The 14437-nt window shown below is 38.6% G+C and overlaps 1 protein-coding gene across 6 annotated transcripts in view; it reads right to left on the reverse strand.

Moving 5' to 3' along the window:
* The window catches only part of THSD7A (thrombospondin type 1 domain containing 7A), a 293837-nt gene extending 280946 nt beyond the window's left edge, over positions 1 to 12891 (reverse strand). For 5 of the 6 annotated variants that reach the window (XM_042475201.1, XM_042475199.1, XM_042475202.1 and 2 more), the window contains exon 1: positions 8283 to 8868. In XM_042475201.1, coding sequence (XP_042331135.1) covers positions 8283 to 8445 — 163 coding nt within the window. In that variant the 5' untranslated portion in view covers positions 8446 to 8868. Of the gene's footprint in view, positions 1 to 8282; positions 8869 to 12843 lie in introns of those variants that run through there. The other variant, XM_042475198.1, reaches the window with a different exon arrangement.
* Positions 12892 to 14437: the final 1546 nt, after the last annotated feature.

Here is a 14437-nt window from a genome sequence, read left to right on the forward strand (position 1 = left end):
GTAATGGGTAACATTTACTTTCAAGTCCTGAAATGCTGCTGTGGGGAGTCATCTGGGGGATTTTTAGCCTTTAAAATTTTTAATATATTCATATATTTACACACAAACCACAAAGGTAATGTGTTAGTGAAGTGTTACAACCAAAATACCAAACAGGCAACAAAGTACCTTGTAAAAAATAATGAGTAATATATTACTTTTTTAAAAAAACATTTCAAGTTCTGAACTTTCCCCAAGTAAGCATTGACAAAAGTTCTTAAGTAACATAATCAGGTTTAGTAGGAAAAGCTTTATGAAAGAGAATCCCCCAAACAGCTGAAGAATGAATCTACAGACAGCAGAACCAAAGAAGTGTCTGCATTCATCTCCAGATTATTAGACTAAGAGTGTTTTAAAATTTTAATCTATCTTTAATGAGTTTATCTAGCAAATACTAATATGCAAGGTATTTATACAAACTATACTGATTTACCTCAGCTGGGACTCCTTTGTCTGGGATGTCAGCAGCTGTATAGAATGATACAAGAATTCCATGTGTTTGCAAATCTGCTCTGTACATAAAAACAGTCTCTTCCAAACAAAATATGATAAGCACCCTGCAGTAAAATGCAACTGATATTTGGCAACTGTGGCTGCACTGCAAATCAGTATCATTTTATATTTATAAAGGGCAACTTTACATTTTATAAACCAATCACTTAGATATTGGCTAATGTCCCAGCACTAACAACAGTTTTCAATCCAAAAGTGTTAAGTCACTGTGGATTTATTTATTTATTTGTTTGTTCATGTTTACATCCAGTTTTTCAAGCACCCTGGATTCTTCCGTATGACTAGCATCTAATTTTGGCTTTTAGTCACTTAGGCACAACACCATTTAGCTGTTATGTCATGGGAATATCACCGATAAAAAGACTATTCATAAGGCATAATGAAGGTGCAACTATTTTGATATGTCACTTCTTTGTAACATGACATCCAGACAGATGCCTAGAGGCTTGTATGTAAACTGCAGCCATTAAAAACACTACTTGAGCATCATGAAAGGATAATATACCGGGAAATGTAAGAGTTCAAACAGTATGGTCAACAAGGTTGTCACTGAGTTCAATTAAATACTTGGGGAAAGCAGGACCTAAGAATTTTTGAAAAGACCAATTAAAAGTGTGCAACAACAGCTCTTCACCTCGCATTCATGCTGAACTTTTGAAATTACACCATGGCCTGAGGGCCTAAATAACAAAGGTACGGGATCCTGTCTGATCTTGGAAGCTAAGCAGGGTCAGCTCTGATTAGTACTTGAATGGGAGACACCTATGACTACCAGGTGCTGTAGACTGTATTTCAGAGGAAAGATCTGGCAAAACCACCTCTGAGTATTCCTTGCCTAAGAAACCCTATGAAATTAATGCAGTCATCATAAGTTGACAGGTGACTTCAAGGCATACACACATACACACCAACACCACCGCACTTTTCTACAAAGCCACCAAAAATGCAAAGAGAAAGGGCTAAGCCAGCAACTTATTATTCTGAATGTTGCTTGTTTTGTTCTAGCATTACTTCTTTTTGGCTCCAACTGAGATAAGACCCAAACTACATATTGCTTTAATGTTAGGCAAGACAACTTTGGCAGGCAAGACCAATATTTAGTCTTGAACAGAATGCCAAAACTAACAGCGAAGTGGGGTGGAGAAGAACTGGGAGTAGACAAAAGTCTTCTTCTAGTTTTGAAGAAGTGGTACTCCTTAATGTTAAATGATGCCCCCAAACACTATTTAAAAGGATTATCTCTCAGGGAAGCTTCAAGGTAATTTACCCCCTTTTGCCAGAAAAAGGATGGCTTGGGGAATTTGGAAGGAGTGAAAAATAGCCTTTGGGGTTCACACACAGCCTCAGGGCCACACTTTGTCCATCACAGCTTTAAAAGTGGGGGGGGGGAGTGCAATATACGAAGAAGTAAGACCCAACATGCTGAAATGCTCTGAGTGTTGGACTAGGATGCAAATCAGCCATGAAAATCCACTGTCTGACTTTGGGCAAACTGCACTTTCTCAAACAAACAGGAAAGCAATTTAAACTTTCTCTGAATAAATCCTGTCAAGAAAACCCTAGGATACGGTTGGCATAAGTCAGAATCAATTTCAAGGCTCATAACAATTCAACAGTAAATACAAGAAGTTCCCTCTCTCTCATTTATATTGCTGAAAACAGACCCATTTGTATTAATGGATGTAGATCTCAATCTGGATTGTGTCCCCTGTGCTTGCTATAGCAACAGGGACAGGGAAAGTCTGGCTCCTGAAGTATTCCTCCTTAAGGCCCCAATTTAAAACATCTGTGTCTATTTTCATGTGATTCTCTCTCACACACACACACATATCCCAAAATGCCAGGAAAAAAATGTCCACAAATGCATTGGTTTACCTTTCTCAACCCAAAAAGCCCTTCATTGTCATCATCATTATATATGATTTACAATTTACTCTGCCCACATTTTAATCCCTTCAAGGAGATGACACCATAGTCTGGCCTAGGACCATTCTGGGACCTGGGAAAATGTACCCTCCATGCTAATTTCTTGTGACCTAGATAAAAGAGGAGAGTCCCCAGCAGTCATCACAACTGCTTAGCACCCCAAAGACAACTATAATTAGTAGTAGAATGCAGTTGTGCCCAAGAGGCCTCCATTTCCTCCTGTTATTGATTCAACCCTCTTCCTGTTCACACTTGTGGTGAGAGGCTTCAATATCCTTAGACCAATGAATGCATTCTGGATTGTAGTCTGAATTTTAAAGGAACTGTCCAAGATGCTAAAACTATTCAGGTACCTGACTGTTCAGTCTAAAACTTGACACAGATTCATCACCCCATGAAAGAGGAAACTACCAGTGGTAACTACCTATATATATGCATCCACGGGGTATGCCCTTCCTAACCACATGGTAAGTAATTGGGAAAGACTCACATGAAACTGTTATTCACACACACCTAGCCAGTGACATGGGTAAACATCACGGATAAGCTTGGTGGGGTGGAGGAGAAGGAGGTTAAGGAAGCAGAGTATCCAAGATTTATCTGAAGAAGTAACATAGAGTTGTGACATACTGCTGGCAGCATAGCATCATCAGCTGGTTTCAGCAAACTCACAGCTGGCCCCTCGTCCTGGCCTCCAAAAGTACATCCTGCACAATGGCACAGACATACTCCATTCTTTATTCTGACTGCCCTACAATCCTAGAGTTAAACTCTTGTTCACTGACACTCAAGGCCTCCAGCTTGTCTTGAAATTCTTCCCATCATCTTCTTCTTGTTGCTTAGGAAACAGCTGATACAAAAGCTAGTGTTGCAATTATTGCCAACCCCAAGAGGCTCATTTCTACAACTTATATTGCAACTCAATTTTGAAATCCAGACTCCTGGCATCTGGTTGTGCTCTTATGACATCCATCTTAGAATACCCCAAAAATGTGAACAAATTATGTTACCATTAATCTGGAATACTTGAATTTTCTTGCAAAGATGTCCCCCTCAAACCATCTAATTGGATTTAGTCACAAGCTCCGTTTCTGAATTCTTGAGTGCAGCCATACTGATGGCCTTCTGTTCTTACAAGTACTTATGATTTTGGAACACCTCTTTCTCTATTTGAATTTTAACATTTAAATTGCAAATGGAGGAGTAGAAAATCATTTGCATTAGAAGAAATGTAGTGCAGTGATCTGAGCACAGGACTCGGTTTCTGGGAGTCGAGAATTCGAACCCCCACTCAACCACAGAAACCCACTGGGTAGGCCTGGGCAAGTCATACTGTCAGTCTTAGAGGAAGACAATTGCAAACCCCTGAACAAATCTTGCCAAGAAAAGCCAGTTATAGGTTTTCCTCATCCTTCATCATCTTCTTGTTTTTGTTAACTTCTGTCAAGTTCACTCATGGCAACCCCTGTGGATAAGACATCTCCAAGACCCCTGTCCTCAACCACTATCCTCAGATACTGCAGCCCCAGGCCCTCCCTGTTTGAGTCTAGCCATCCCTCACTTTCTACTGCCTTCCATCCTTCCTAGCTTCAATTTAATTGGCTTGCAAGAAAGCTCAGGCTTGATCTGTTCTATAACACACACACCCCTTTTTTTGTCTTCTTCCACTCAGAATTGCTGACCATTAGTCATAGTGGCTGTGCTTCTTGAAAGCTAAACTGCAAAACATTTGGAGGACAAAGAGGTTGAGAACTACTGGTCTACACAGACAATGCAAGATAGGCAGAATTACCACAAGCTCTTTGAAGCATTTAATTATGATAGGCATGCTTCCTCGGGCTCATTTCAGAACAGGCTTACCCCAAACAAGATAATGTGGAGATAATGTCATGATTCAACCCTAACCTTAAACTCATTTAAGACTGGTTACATTCAGAGCTGAGACCCAAGCCATGTAGAATGAAAGGAGACTTCCAAGTGTATCGATTACCCTCTGCCTTTCCTGATTGGTCTTTTCACTCAGGATATTTCTGCAACAACAGTCAACATCTAGTCAAACCTCCATTTCAAAGCCCTTCCTTTAGCCATCATCATGAAAGTTTAGATTGGAAAGAGAAAGAGATGACAACACTAAACTGAGTCCCCAGAAGCCAGGCTCAAATTCAGAAGGATCTGAAGCTGACTTAAAATGAGTGCAGGGTCTTTGAAATGTAAAATAATAGTTCTACCTAGCTACTCACCTAAGTAAGATTAATAACCTGCACCACCACCAAACAAATCAGCAACTATTTTGCTTGATACTATTATCCCTCCCCTCCACCACCACCACCTTCCAAGTTCATCTAAGTGTGCCTATTCTTCTCTGCTACAGTGATGACCAAGAGTGCCAACTAGAGAACTGCTCCACAGCAGTCATTGCCTGTAGAACATACCATCTAGAGTAGATGTGGGATGTGAATCAAAGTAAAATCCTTGATATTTGTGTTGGGTATCTCTCACTACCCAGAAAACCACTGTGTCATCAGTGACTTCATCAAAGCTTCTCATGGACACTTTGTTGCTGCTGAGTCATGGCCTTTAGTCAGCACTAATGGTTATCAACTTGTTCATCCAAAACACTCTTACTAAGTTCAACATTTCTAGTATGCAGTAGAGTGATGAGAACATGTAAAGTGATTGAATTCACCAACACTGGATACCAAATACCAAATGTAAACTTACATTCCTATGTTACCATTTATAAATGGCAATTTATTATCTGAAAGATTCACTCTGGTAATTTCTAATTCATGTGTACACAATGACCTCTTTTGAGTACACAACAATTCATTCTACACATCCATGAATTAGTGTTTCAACATATCTGAGGTTTTTTTTTAAAAACCTTTCAAATAGAGCTATTTCAGAAGAAGATCTGTTTAATCAACAAAGACACGAACACAAAATATCAACACCTGTATATAAAGATGGGGTGAATGGAAATCATTACATAGAATGAAAAGGATTTTGGGTTATTCTCTCTGTTTCTGTCAAGGCCTGATGGGCTTGACAATGAAGTATTTGGGAAGCCTGGTTATGAATGAGCTGGTTTACTGAGTTTATTGTTGTGTGCCTTCAAGTCATTTCTGACTTATGTGGATCCTACTGTGAACCTATCACAGGCTTTTCTTGGCCTATTTATCCAGAGGGAATTTGTCTTTGCATTCCCCTGAGGCAGAGAGAATGTGACTTGCCCAAGATCATCCAGTGGGCTTCCATGGCTGAGCAGAGGATTTGAACCTTATTCTCCAGTCTTAGACCAACGCTCAAACCACTATACCATGCTGGCTCTCGGTTTACTGATGAGTGTTCCTGGCTAGCTGGGTAGTGGAAGGTTACTGACTTTAGACCACTTCTGCATCTCCCTTTAACTTTGGCGTTCCTTCCTTGGAAAGCATCCAATCTACGAAGGAGAGTTTTCTGGTAAGGACAGACAGTTTTGAGGTCAAACAGTAAAGAAGTAATGAATGACTGCAGAAATTACATAAAGGTGCTACACATGCTCATTATATTATTAGTAGAAAGAGGCTAACCAGGGGTTTTCACCTCTACATATTTTGTAGAGGTTACTGATGGCTATCACCCAAGGCAGAATTTATTTTCCTTCAAGTAAGCAAGTCCTAGATGCAGAACCTTATTTTTATTTGCCTCAACATATCAATCTTCCACCAGCCCACTCAGGAGAACAATACAGAATGAATTATTTGAAAGGCAGGTATAAAAGAGGAAGTATACAAAGACACATGGGAAGGAAGAGGGGATAAAAACAAATCAAGTGTATATTAAATAAATCACAGTGTGGCAGATACCTGCAAATAACAGATGTAGTTTATAGTAACATCCTGAATACTAAGCCTCTTCAACCCTAAAATGATTTCTGCTGTCTAAATGAGGCACCATTTTATCACAGATATGTAGACAGAATACATTTAATTTATTCAATAACAAATTAGATTAGGCTACTCCTCGTTGTTTCAGAACTGCACTGTTAAATATGAAGTGCATTGTTAAATATGATTATTAACAATTCCAACCTCCATATAGATATTTAATACTGTATACCAGCTACTAAGTCAAACAATCTATTCAATAAATTATTGGGGGTCAAGTGGGTTGCATATTCTACAGAATACTTTTCAATCAGTGCAGGCAAAAATATCACTTTTCTTAGCTATGTGGCTGCTTAACAGAGGTAAGTATATCTAGAATGGCACCATCAACAATAAGACTTTAAGAAATTTTAAATATGTTTTTAAATAAGTAATTTACACTCTCAATCTGCAAACAATCCAGCTAAAGAAGATAACAATAAGTCCAACTTTAGCTCTGTAACTCTGTCATTATGTCATCGATGTTTCAGAATCAAGATGCATCAATAGAGGGTCTTTCCTCACTTTCAGATTCCCTACTGGGAGAGTCTACAATCTAGTTGAATTGAATTTCCCTTTAATCTCAGCGTTCAGCTGCTGGATAGATGTAGTCTTTAAAAATGCAGGATATCAGTGTAATTGTAAATTGATCTGTCTCTTTGGAAAACAGCCAAGAGGATTCTTCAACCAGCAAAAAGCCCAATCCCTTCAAGGCTCTTCCACCATGACCACCCCACTTTAATTTGAACATTAACAGCACAGTCCTATGCATGTCTAACCAGAAATAAATCCCACTGGATTAAATGGGGACTTTGTTATTGTCTACCTTCAAGTCATCTCGACTTAAGGCAACCCTAAGGCGAACCTAGCATGGGGTTTTCTTAGCAAGATTTGTTTGGAGGGGGCTTGCCTTTGCTTTCCTCTGAGGCTGAGAAAATGTAACTTGCCCAAGATTACCCAGTGGGCTTCTACTATTAAATGGGGAGTACCTCTCAAGTAAATAAGCAAACGACAGCCTTCTTATTACACGTTTTAACATTGTTAAATCTGTCTATAAAATCTCTTCTGAAATAACACCACTATCTTTGGTCCTATCACAACTAGAGAGTTGATGCTTCTCTCTGAAATACTCCAAGTCAACAGATCTGACAAATCATTAGACTTGTATTTTATTTTTTAAAAGACTGTAGCAGCTTGGAAACAGGGAACAGTTTTTATGACAGTCTTTCAAGAAATGCAGCAGTGCCACTAACTTACCATTAAAAGGCTGCAGATCAATGTAGCAAAATCGCATATAAAATTATTGATTTTATTGAAAAGTTGAGAACAAACACAACAGTGACTTCACAGTCTTTGAAATCAGACTCATTACTCTCCTTGTGCCACAGTCCAGGAAATCATCTGTCTGGTTTGATGCTGATCCATATAACCTATTTGCTATGGGGCTCTTCAGTGATTTCATCTAATCAATCCTTGGCTTTTCATATGTCCCATATACAGTACCATGTAACAAATCCTTTTTTAAAAAAGCTACTCCTTTTGCATGGGGACTGAATGTATTACAACAATATAGGTGAAAAATGTATAATGGATCTCAGCTTGTTTTGTGCAATTTTAACATCCTTAAAGCACTATGAAGCACTGTGATTGTATAGATATCTGCCCTCCCTTTAATCACATAGCAAACACTCTATTAACACAGGGTATAGGGAGATTAGAAAACAACAGAGAAGTTAAATCATCACAGGACAGTCTGGAAAGCCATCTGTCATTAAATGTGCACAGACATTCTCCTCTAAAATAATCCAGGAGGTATACAGTAGAAAAACACATCAACAAGCAATACTAAATGCATGTGAAGGCAACAACAGCAGCTCACCCCTTTCCCTCACTTACCCATCTTCCACAAATAGACAGATGAAGTTTCAAATTCACTTTGTGTCCTAGCTCCCCAGATTCCAAAGAGGAGAAGCAGAAGAACTCCAGTGCACTTGCTTGAAAGAGCTGAAGCCCCTGGACCACCGAATGAGGTTGCACTCCTCTCTCTCAGCCCCATCATGCCTTCCAGAAGCAGGCTTCCAGTGTCAGATATATATAAATAAAAAACAATATCTGTAGCACAACAGATAACCCTGGTGTGAGTAATTGCTCTTCCTCCTTCAGAATTTCTTCACAGGGAGGGCTTCGTGGAAAGGGCTTTCCAGCTATTGTGCATGCCAGTTGAAATGAGGGGGGAATGCTGTTTAACACCAGGGAACAATAGAGCCCTTGCTTGCCGTTGCGGCTGGTGCTGCTGCTGTAGCTGGTGCTGTGGTTGTTACTTCACTCTCCCCCATTCAGCAGTTAGTAGCAGTTTCCATCAGCTGAGAGACAGAGAGACAGCTGTCCACAGGGGGCTCCAGCTGACTGAGCAGGTTATCTTGGTCTGGGAGGCAGTAGCAGTCATTTACACCAGCTGGAGAGAAAGAGAGAGAGTGGAGAGGCGGGGAGAAAAGAGGAGGAAAGGGGAGGGGAGGGGAGGAGAAGAAACACAAATAACCAAATGCTAGTAATCACATGTGTACCAGCAAGATGTTGGATGAGGAGGGGTTGGATACCTCTCCCAAAATTATACATCTTGACTAACACACAGGCATTTGCATCACCAAACACACATTTGAGATAGGCTGTTCAGCACCAATTACTTCTCTGCACCTTTTAAAGCAAGTTGCCAGCCAGTTAAATCCCACTTAGTTGAGCTGAAGCCAATGGTAGTAGCACAGAGCAACATTACTTGAAGTGGAGCAAAGGAGGGGAATGAACCGTGTTTGCAGACAATCAAAAAGCTGATGCAGAAACTGAACATGCAGTGAAGGCAAATAGGGACACTTAAGTATGAAACTGGGTAAATATAGTTGAGTACAAAGAGAAATATCACCAAATGTTTTTAAATGGAGCTGCTATGGTTTAAAACAGATCTGCTGTGTGTAAAGAGTTACTTACTCGTTTTTTTTCCTTATCTGAGTACAAAGAAGGAATGGATGTAATAAAGTATCTCATTAAAAAATACATGCATTTTAATTAATCTTGCAACTGTATTTCTAAGGGGCAGTAGTTCTAACATTTTACATCTATCAAGAATGTAAAGAGAATGAAAGAGAGAGAGAGAGAGAACTGCACTCTCATCTATATTGCCAGGCTGAATAATTTATATGTTCACACAATATAAACTGCAAGTCAAGTCAAAGTGATTTTGAGGTGCAATTACCACTCATTATATTTGCAAATACAAAATGATTTCAGTGTGTCTTAACAGACCTATACTAGGCTAGAAAGAATACAAAAAGGGCAAAAAGTGGCAAAGAGTTTACGTCTTTTAAATCAGAGAATACTATTATTATTTTAATACACAAACACACATACACACACACAATGAACTGAAACAAAAGACAACACTGGCCTATGTGCCTGCACATCCAGAAATGAAAAGACATAGGAAAACTGTTCTGAGAAGAGCTATCCTAAGACTTTTTTAAAAAACAAAAAACAGTTTTTAAAGCTTTTTAGCTGTTCTTGAAAGAGAAAACCTTCAGCATGCCTCTTGGGAAGGCTGTCATTTTGCAGAACCTCCCAGACTCATCCCTTTCCACAAGCACTGGGTTTAAAAGCAGCCTTGATCAAATAATTCCCAGGTCCTCCTCTATTTAAATATTCTGACATCAGAGCAAATTAGCAATGTTGAAGGTTGCCAATTTGTCTTTGTTTACTTTCCACTCTGTTATGCCTCTAAGAGGGAATTAAAGGCTCAGGAAGCCCTAGCGCTGTGAGGTTGTGATTAAGAGAGATAAGCAAGTGTGGATTACTGCTCCTCAGCTGTTGAAAAAGAGGCAACAATCAGGAGATTATAGGTTGATAAGGGATACACAGAAAGCCATGAGCCTAACAAAATGTATAGCATCCTGTTTGAGGACTCAAAGCACCAGCCACAGTACAAATCCTGAAACTGTGTACAAATATTTATTTGGATGAACACTTACATTTGTGTAATCTGAAGTTAATGAAAATGGCTAAATTCAAAAGGTTCTTTTGACTTTGAAAAATATATTTAGCTTAAATGAAGAGTCTCTTTTGAATTCACAAATGAAATGTGAATGCCCCATTTCTTTGATCAGTACTTGAATATCTAAATGCATGAATATGTGAAGCTGAGCTTCACTGTGACTATTAATCCTGGCTCTGTATTGTGCCCTTACATGGCTTTGAATCAGAGGGAGCTTTTGAACTTAAGAGCAAAAAGTGTCTCAGCAGGGAATTTTGAAGTAGAAACCAGCTGTTAAATGTTCAAGGAGCTACAATGGGGTGCAGAGGCAGAATTCAAAAATATTTTGCTAAAGGAATGAAGCATAATCACTGACACTTCTGCAATAAAATACCATACTTCCACAGTTGTGATATAAGGGCTTTCACATCCCTCTCCCCTTCAAAAAACTAGCCATCCATACCAAAATCTATGTATTTCCAAAAAGCTTCTGATAAAAAAAAAGACTGAAAGAACCATAATTTGTATATAAACAAGCATTTACATGGTTTCAATGAGCTTTGGATCACAACCTAAACTCAAGAAAGTTTGGAGCATGGAGGAGACCTCCGTCTTTAATCTTACAATCAAATTATTTTTCATGGTTCTGTATGTTAAAATCAGAGTTTGGAAAACTAGAGCCGAATCTAATTATGAGTCACAGCCAGAACAGAACCACTGAAATCAACAGAACCAGGATAAATGTTGACTTATTACATTCTCACTGACTTTGACTGATCAAATCTACTCTAGTTTGGGACTCACAACTGGATTTAGGCCATGGGGTTTTCTTCCCATCCAAACGTTCCTTCAGTTTGTGCTAGGTGTGAAGCTATAATGAGAAGGAACACGATTGTCAACTTTTCCCATGTGATGTCAGATTTCTGACTTCCAGAGAGGCATAGCAGAAGTATATAAGGAGATGGCTCCTATACCACAAAAGCTATACTACTTTTCATATACTAGTAGCAGCAAGAACCGCAGTAACAGTAGCAACTTAGTACTGTACTTATGTGCAGTTTTTCTCATTTTCTTGATAGAAAATGCTGACTAGACCTATATCATTATTATGTATTCAATATGGGACTAAGGATCAGAGAAAGCAAACTATTTAGTGAATCAATACCTGAGCAAATATCTGATCATAATCCAAAATCCACAGTATCCCAGGGTTAACAACAGTTGGTTTAATACAAACACAGCTTTATAGTTTACTTCAACACTTTTACCCAATGTATGTTCTTATTCTCCATACATACAAATATGCTACTCCGTCTTGAATACTGCCATTTGTTTGATACTTTCTGCTCATAATTCAGATCACAGTAGCTCTCTGTAGTATTGTCCTTACTGACATCCTCATCTGAGGTTTCTTGAACTGACTTTCAAAAGATTCCTTGGTCTTCTTTCTTCTCCTTGGACACTCTGTTCTTCAGCAGCCATTTTGTATTTTTCCTCCCTCTGCTTTATATGGGGAACATGGGGAAATAGGCTTTCAATTTCTCCAGCCTATACTGAAGAATTTTGGAAACATCAGGAAACTCTAGGCTTACTATGGTCAGTGAGGAACTTTCTCAGTACTGTACTCTTCAAATGACAGAACAAAGTGGAGACCACCTAATGTGCCCTCAGATCAAACATAGGACCACAGGTAGCTTTCTTAGACCATTGGTCCATCTACCCTAGCACTGTTGACAGGATCTTAGGCATGCTTCTTTCCTTAAACCTACCTGGAGATGCCATGGACTGAATCTGGGACCTTCTGCATGCAAAGCATGTGCTCTGTCACTGAACTATATCATATTCTATTATTAAACAAGACTCCTGTTTAAACAGCAGGGAGAGGATTTGTTAGCTTTACTGAGAATCCTAGCAAAAATGTGTTCTCTGTGTTTTCAATAAATGTCTTTGTTGAAGTTTCACACATATATATAACCACACATTATGTGTACTAGCATTATCTGAAGCAGATCTGTTTAAAGAACCATAAAATGCTGAAACATATATTGTAGTATAAACTCACATTTCAATAAATATTGGATGCATTCACTTAACTTAAGGGATTCATCATGTAGAATAAATTGCCACGTAATTTAAACATGCCAATATTAAGATAGAAAATCACAAAAATCATCACTCCAGATCATAAACTAGTGCTGCAAAAATTAAATCCCATCAAGAGCATTCAAAATTTTCATGGCATAATATGAGTACATTAAAGGGGAGGGGGAGAGAAAGAATACCCCTTACAGTCTTTCTGCAGTCATATAATTTAAAAAGAACATCTGTCCATGTTGCTTCCAGTTTGACTGACAAGCCAACTACCTTTCTTTGGAATTGTCTATACAATAAAGAGATTATACACAGATGTTACGGCAAAGAATAACCAGGGGGAAATACCTGCTTCAGAAAACAAATCATGATCTGTTTTTTCTCATAGTAGTAGTGATGACAGATGTAACCTTATGCCATTGACCAGCCAACGTATCCCATTGTGACATCACACTATCCTTCTTACCTCACTAGCCAATGAAGCAGCAACTCATGATTACAACTTGGCTTGTATCTTGTTCATGGGACTTCATGCTTCTTTTATGTAAGATATATTAGACCCAAGGGGCCCATGACTATGTCACCACTGCAAATGCTCATACACTGGGTCTAGTGACTGGTAAAATACTAAACAGGTACGCTATACAGTATATTTAACTGCCATGTGTGTTATGTGCTGACTCATGACTCTAAAGATCTTCACACTGTCAAGGGGTTTCCAGCTTGAAATGGCCAGAAAGATAAAACATGGATGTACTAAAACAACTGCTGGTTACAGACAAGCAAATATGGATACTACTAGGAGAGGGCTGAAATAATTCATTATACAGTGTATTTCAACATTTTTTGTAAAGAAGCATGATGTTTGGCAACTTCTCACTGTTCACTCCTCATTTATGTTGATCACATCATACTCAGATGCTTTCATACTCCAGCTGTGGCTTCATCACATAGCTAAATCTGATTTGTTACATTTGTATTGTGATAGATATCCTGGCATTTATACATATAATTTATTTGGATTGTCTATGTGTCTGAACTGGTAAGCACTGCTCCTTTTTTAATTTATTTAATGTATCCTTAATGATATCCCCATTCAGCATTATACATAGACTTGAAATATACATTATTCACAGACTTCCAGTATCATCATCTTCACTATGAGATCCCTGATTGCAAGCCTTTTTAAAAATTGTTACCAGGAATCCATTTTCTCATTCAAACAGTTCATGTAATACATCAGTACTGCATTTGAAGAAGTGGTTTATATCCATGAAAGCTCATGCTAAAATAAAAACCCGTTAGTCTTAAAAGTATTGCTACATCCCCCCCCCCTTATCCCCCCTTCCTCCTTTTTTGTCCTTCCTAACATGGCTTCGTATTTTAAAACTACTTTATAATGTGTTTCCTGTAACTAAAGGTAACAGTAACTAGAAAGAAGAAAACAGTGCTGAATCTGCAGCAGATAGCAGAAACAATGGGATGTAAGACCATGTTAGCAGTAAATACTCCCACGATTACAGCATTTTTCCAGTAAATATGCCCCATAAACAAACACCATATTCAATCCATAGATTGAAATAAGTTTTCAGTGCTGCTGTAGTTCCAGTCTTTTCTTTTTCTAAATTAGGTTGAGTTTTGCTTTTATGTAACACTACAGCCTCATTCTGCTGGTTCTTATCTCCCTGAATGATTAAGGTAGAATTCTAGGGCACACTTACTTGGAGTGTTTCATGTTCAACACTGTGGGAAGGACTTTGAAGGATCAGATGGTGAGACACTTAAAAAGGTATCACTTTTCACTTTTGACCCAACATAGGTTTATACTGATTTCACTGATACCAATCACATTTCACAGCCTGTTGGAAAACCGCATTAGAATTTTTTGAGTAGCAGTCATTTCCAAGTGATGCTCAACTTTTAACATGGTTTGCATGATATT

This window comes from Sceloporus undulatus, chromosome 6, assembly GCF_019175285.1.
Source record: "Sceloporus undulatus isolate JIND9_A2432 ecotype Alabama chromosome 6, SceUnd_v1.1, whole genome shotgun sequence".
Lineage (NCBI taxonomy): Eukaryota > Metazoa > Chordata > Lepidosauria > Squamata > Phrynosomatidae > Sceloporus > Sceloporus undulatus.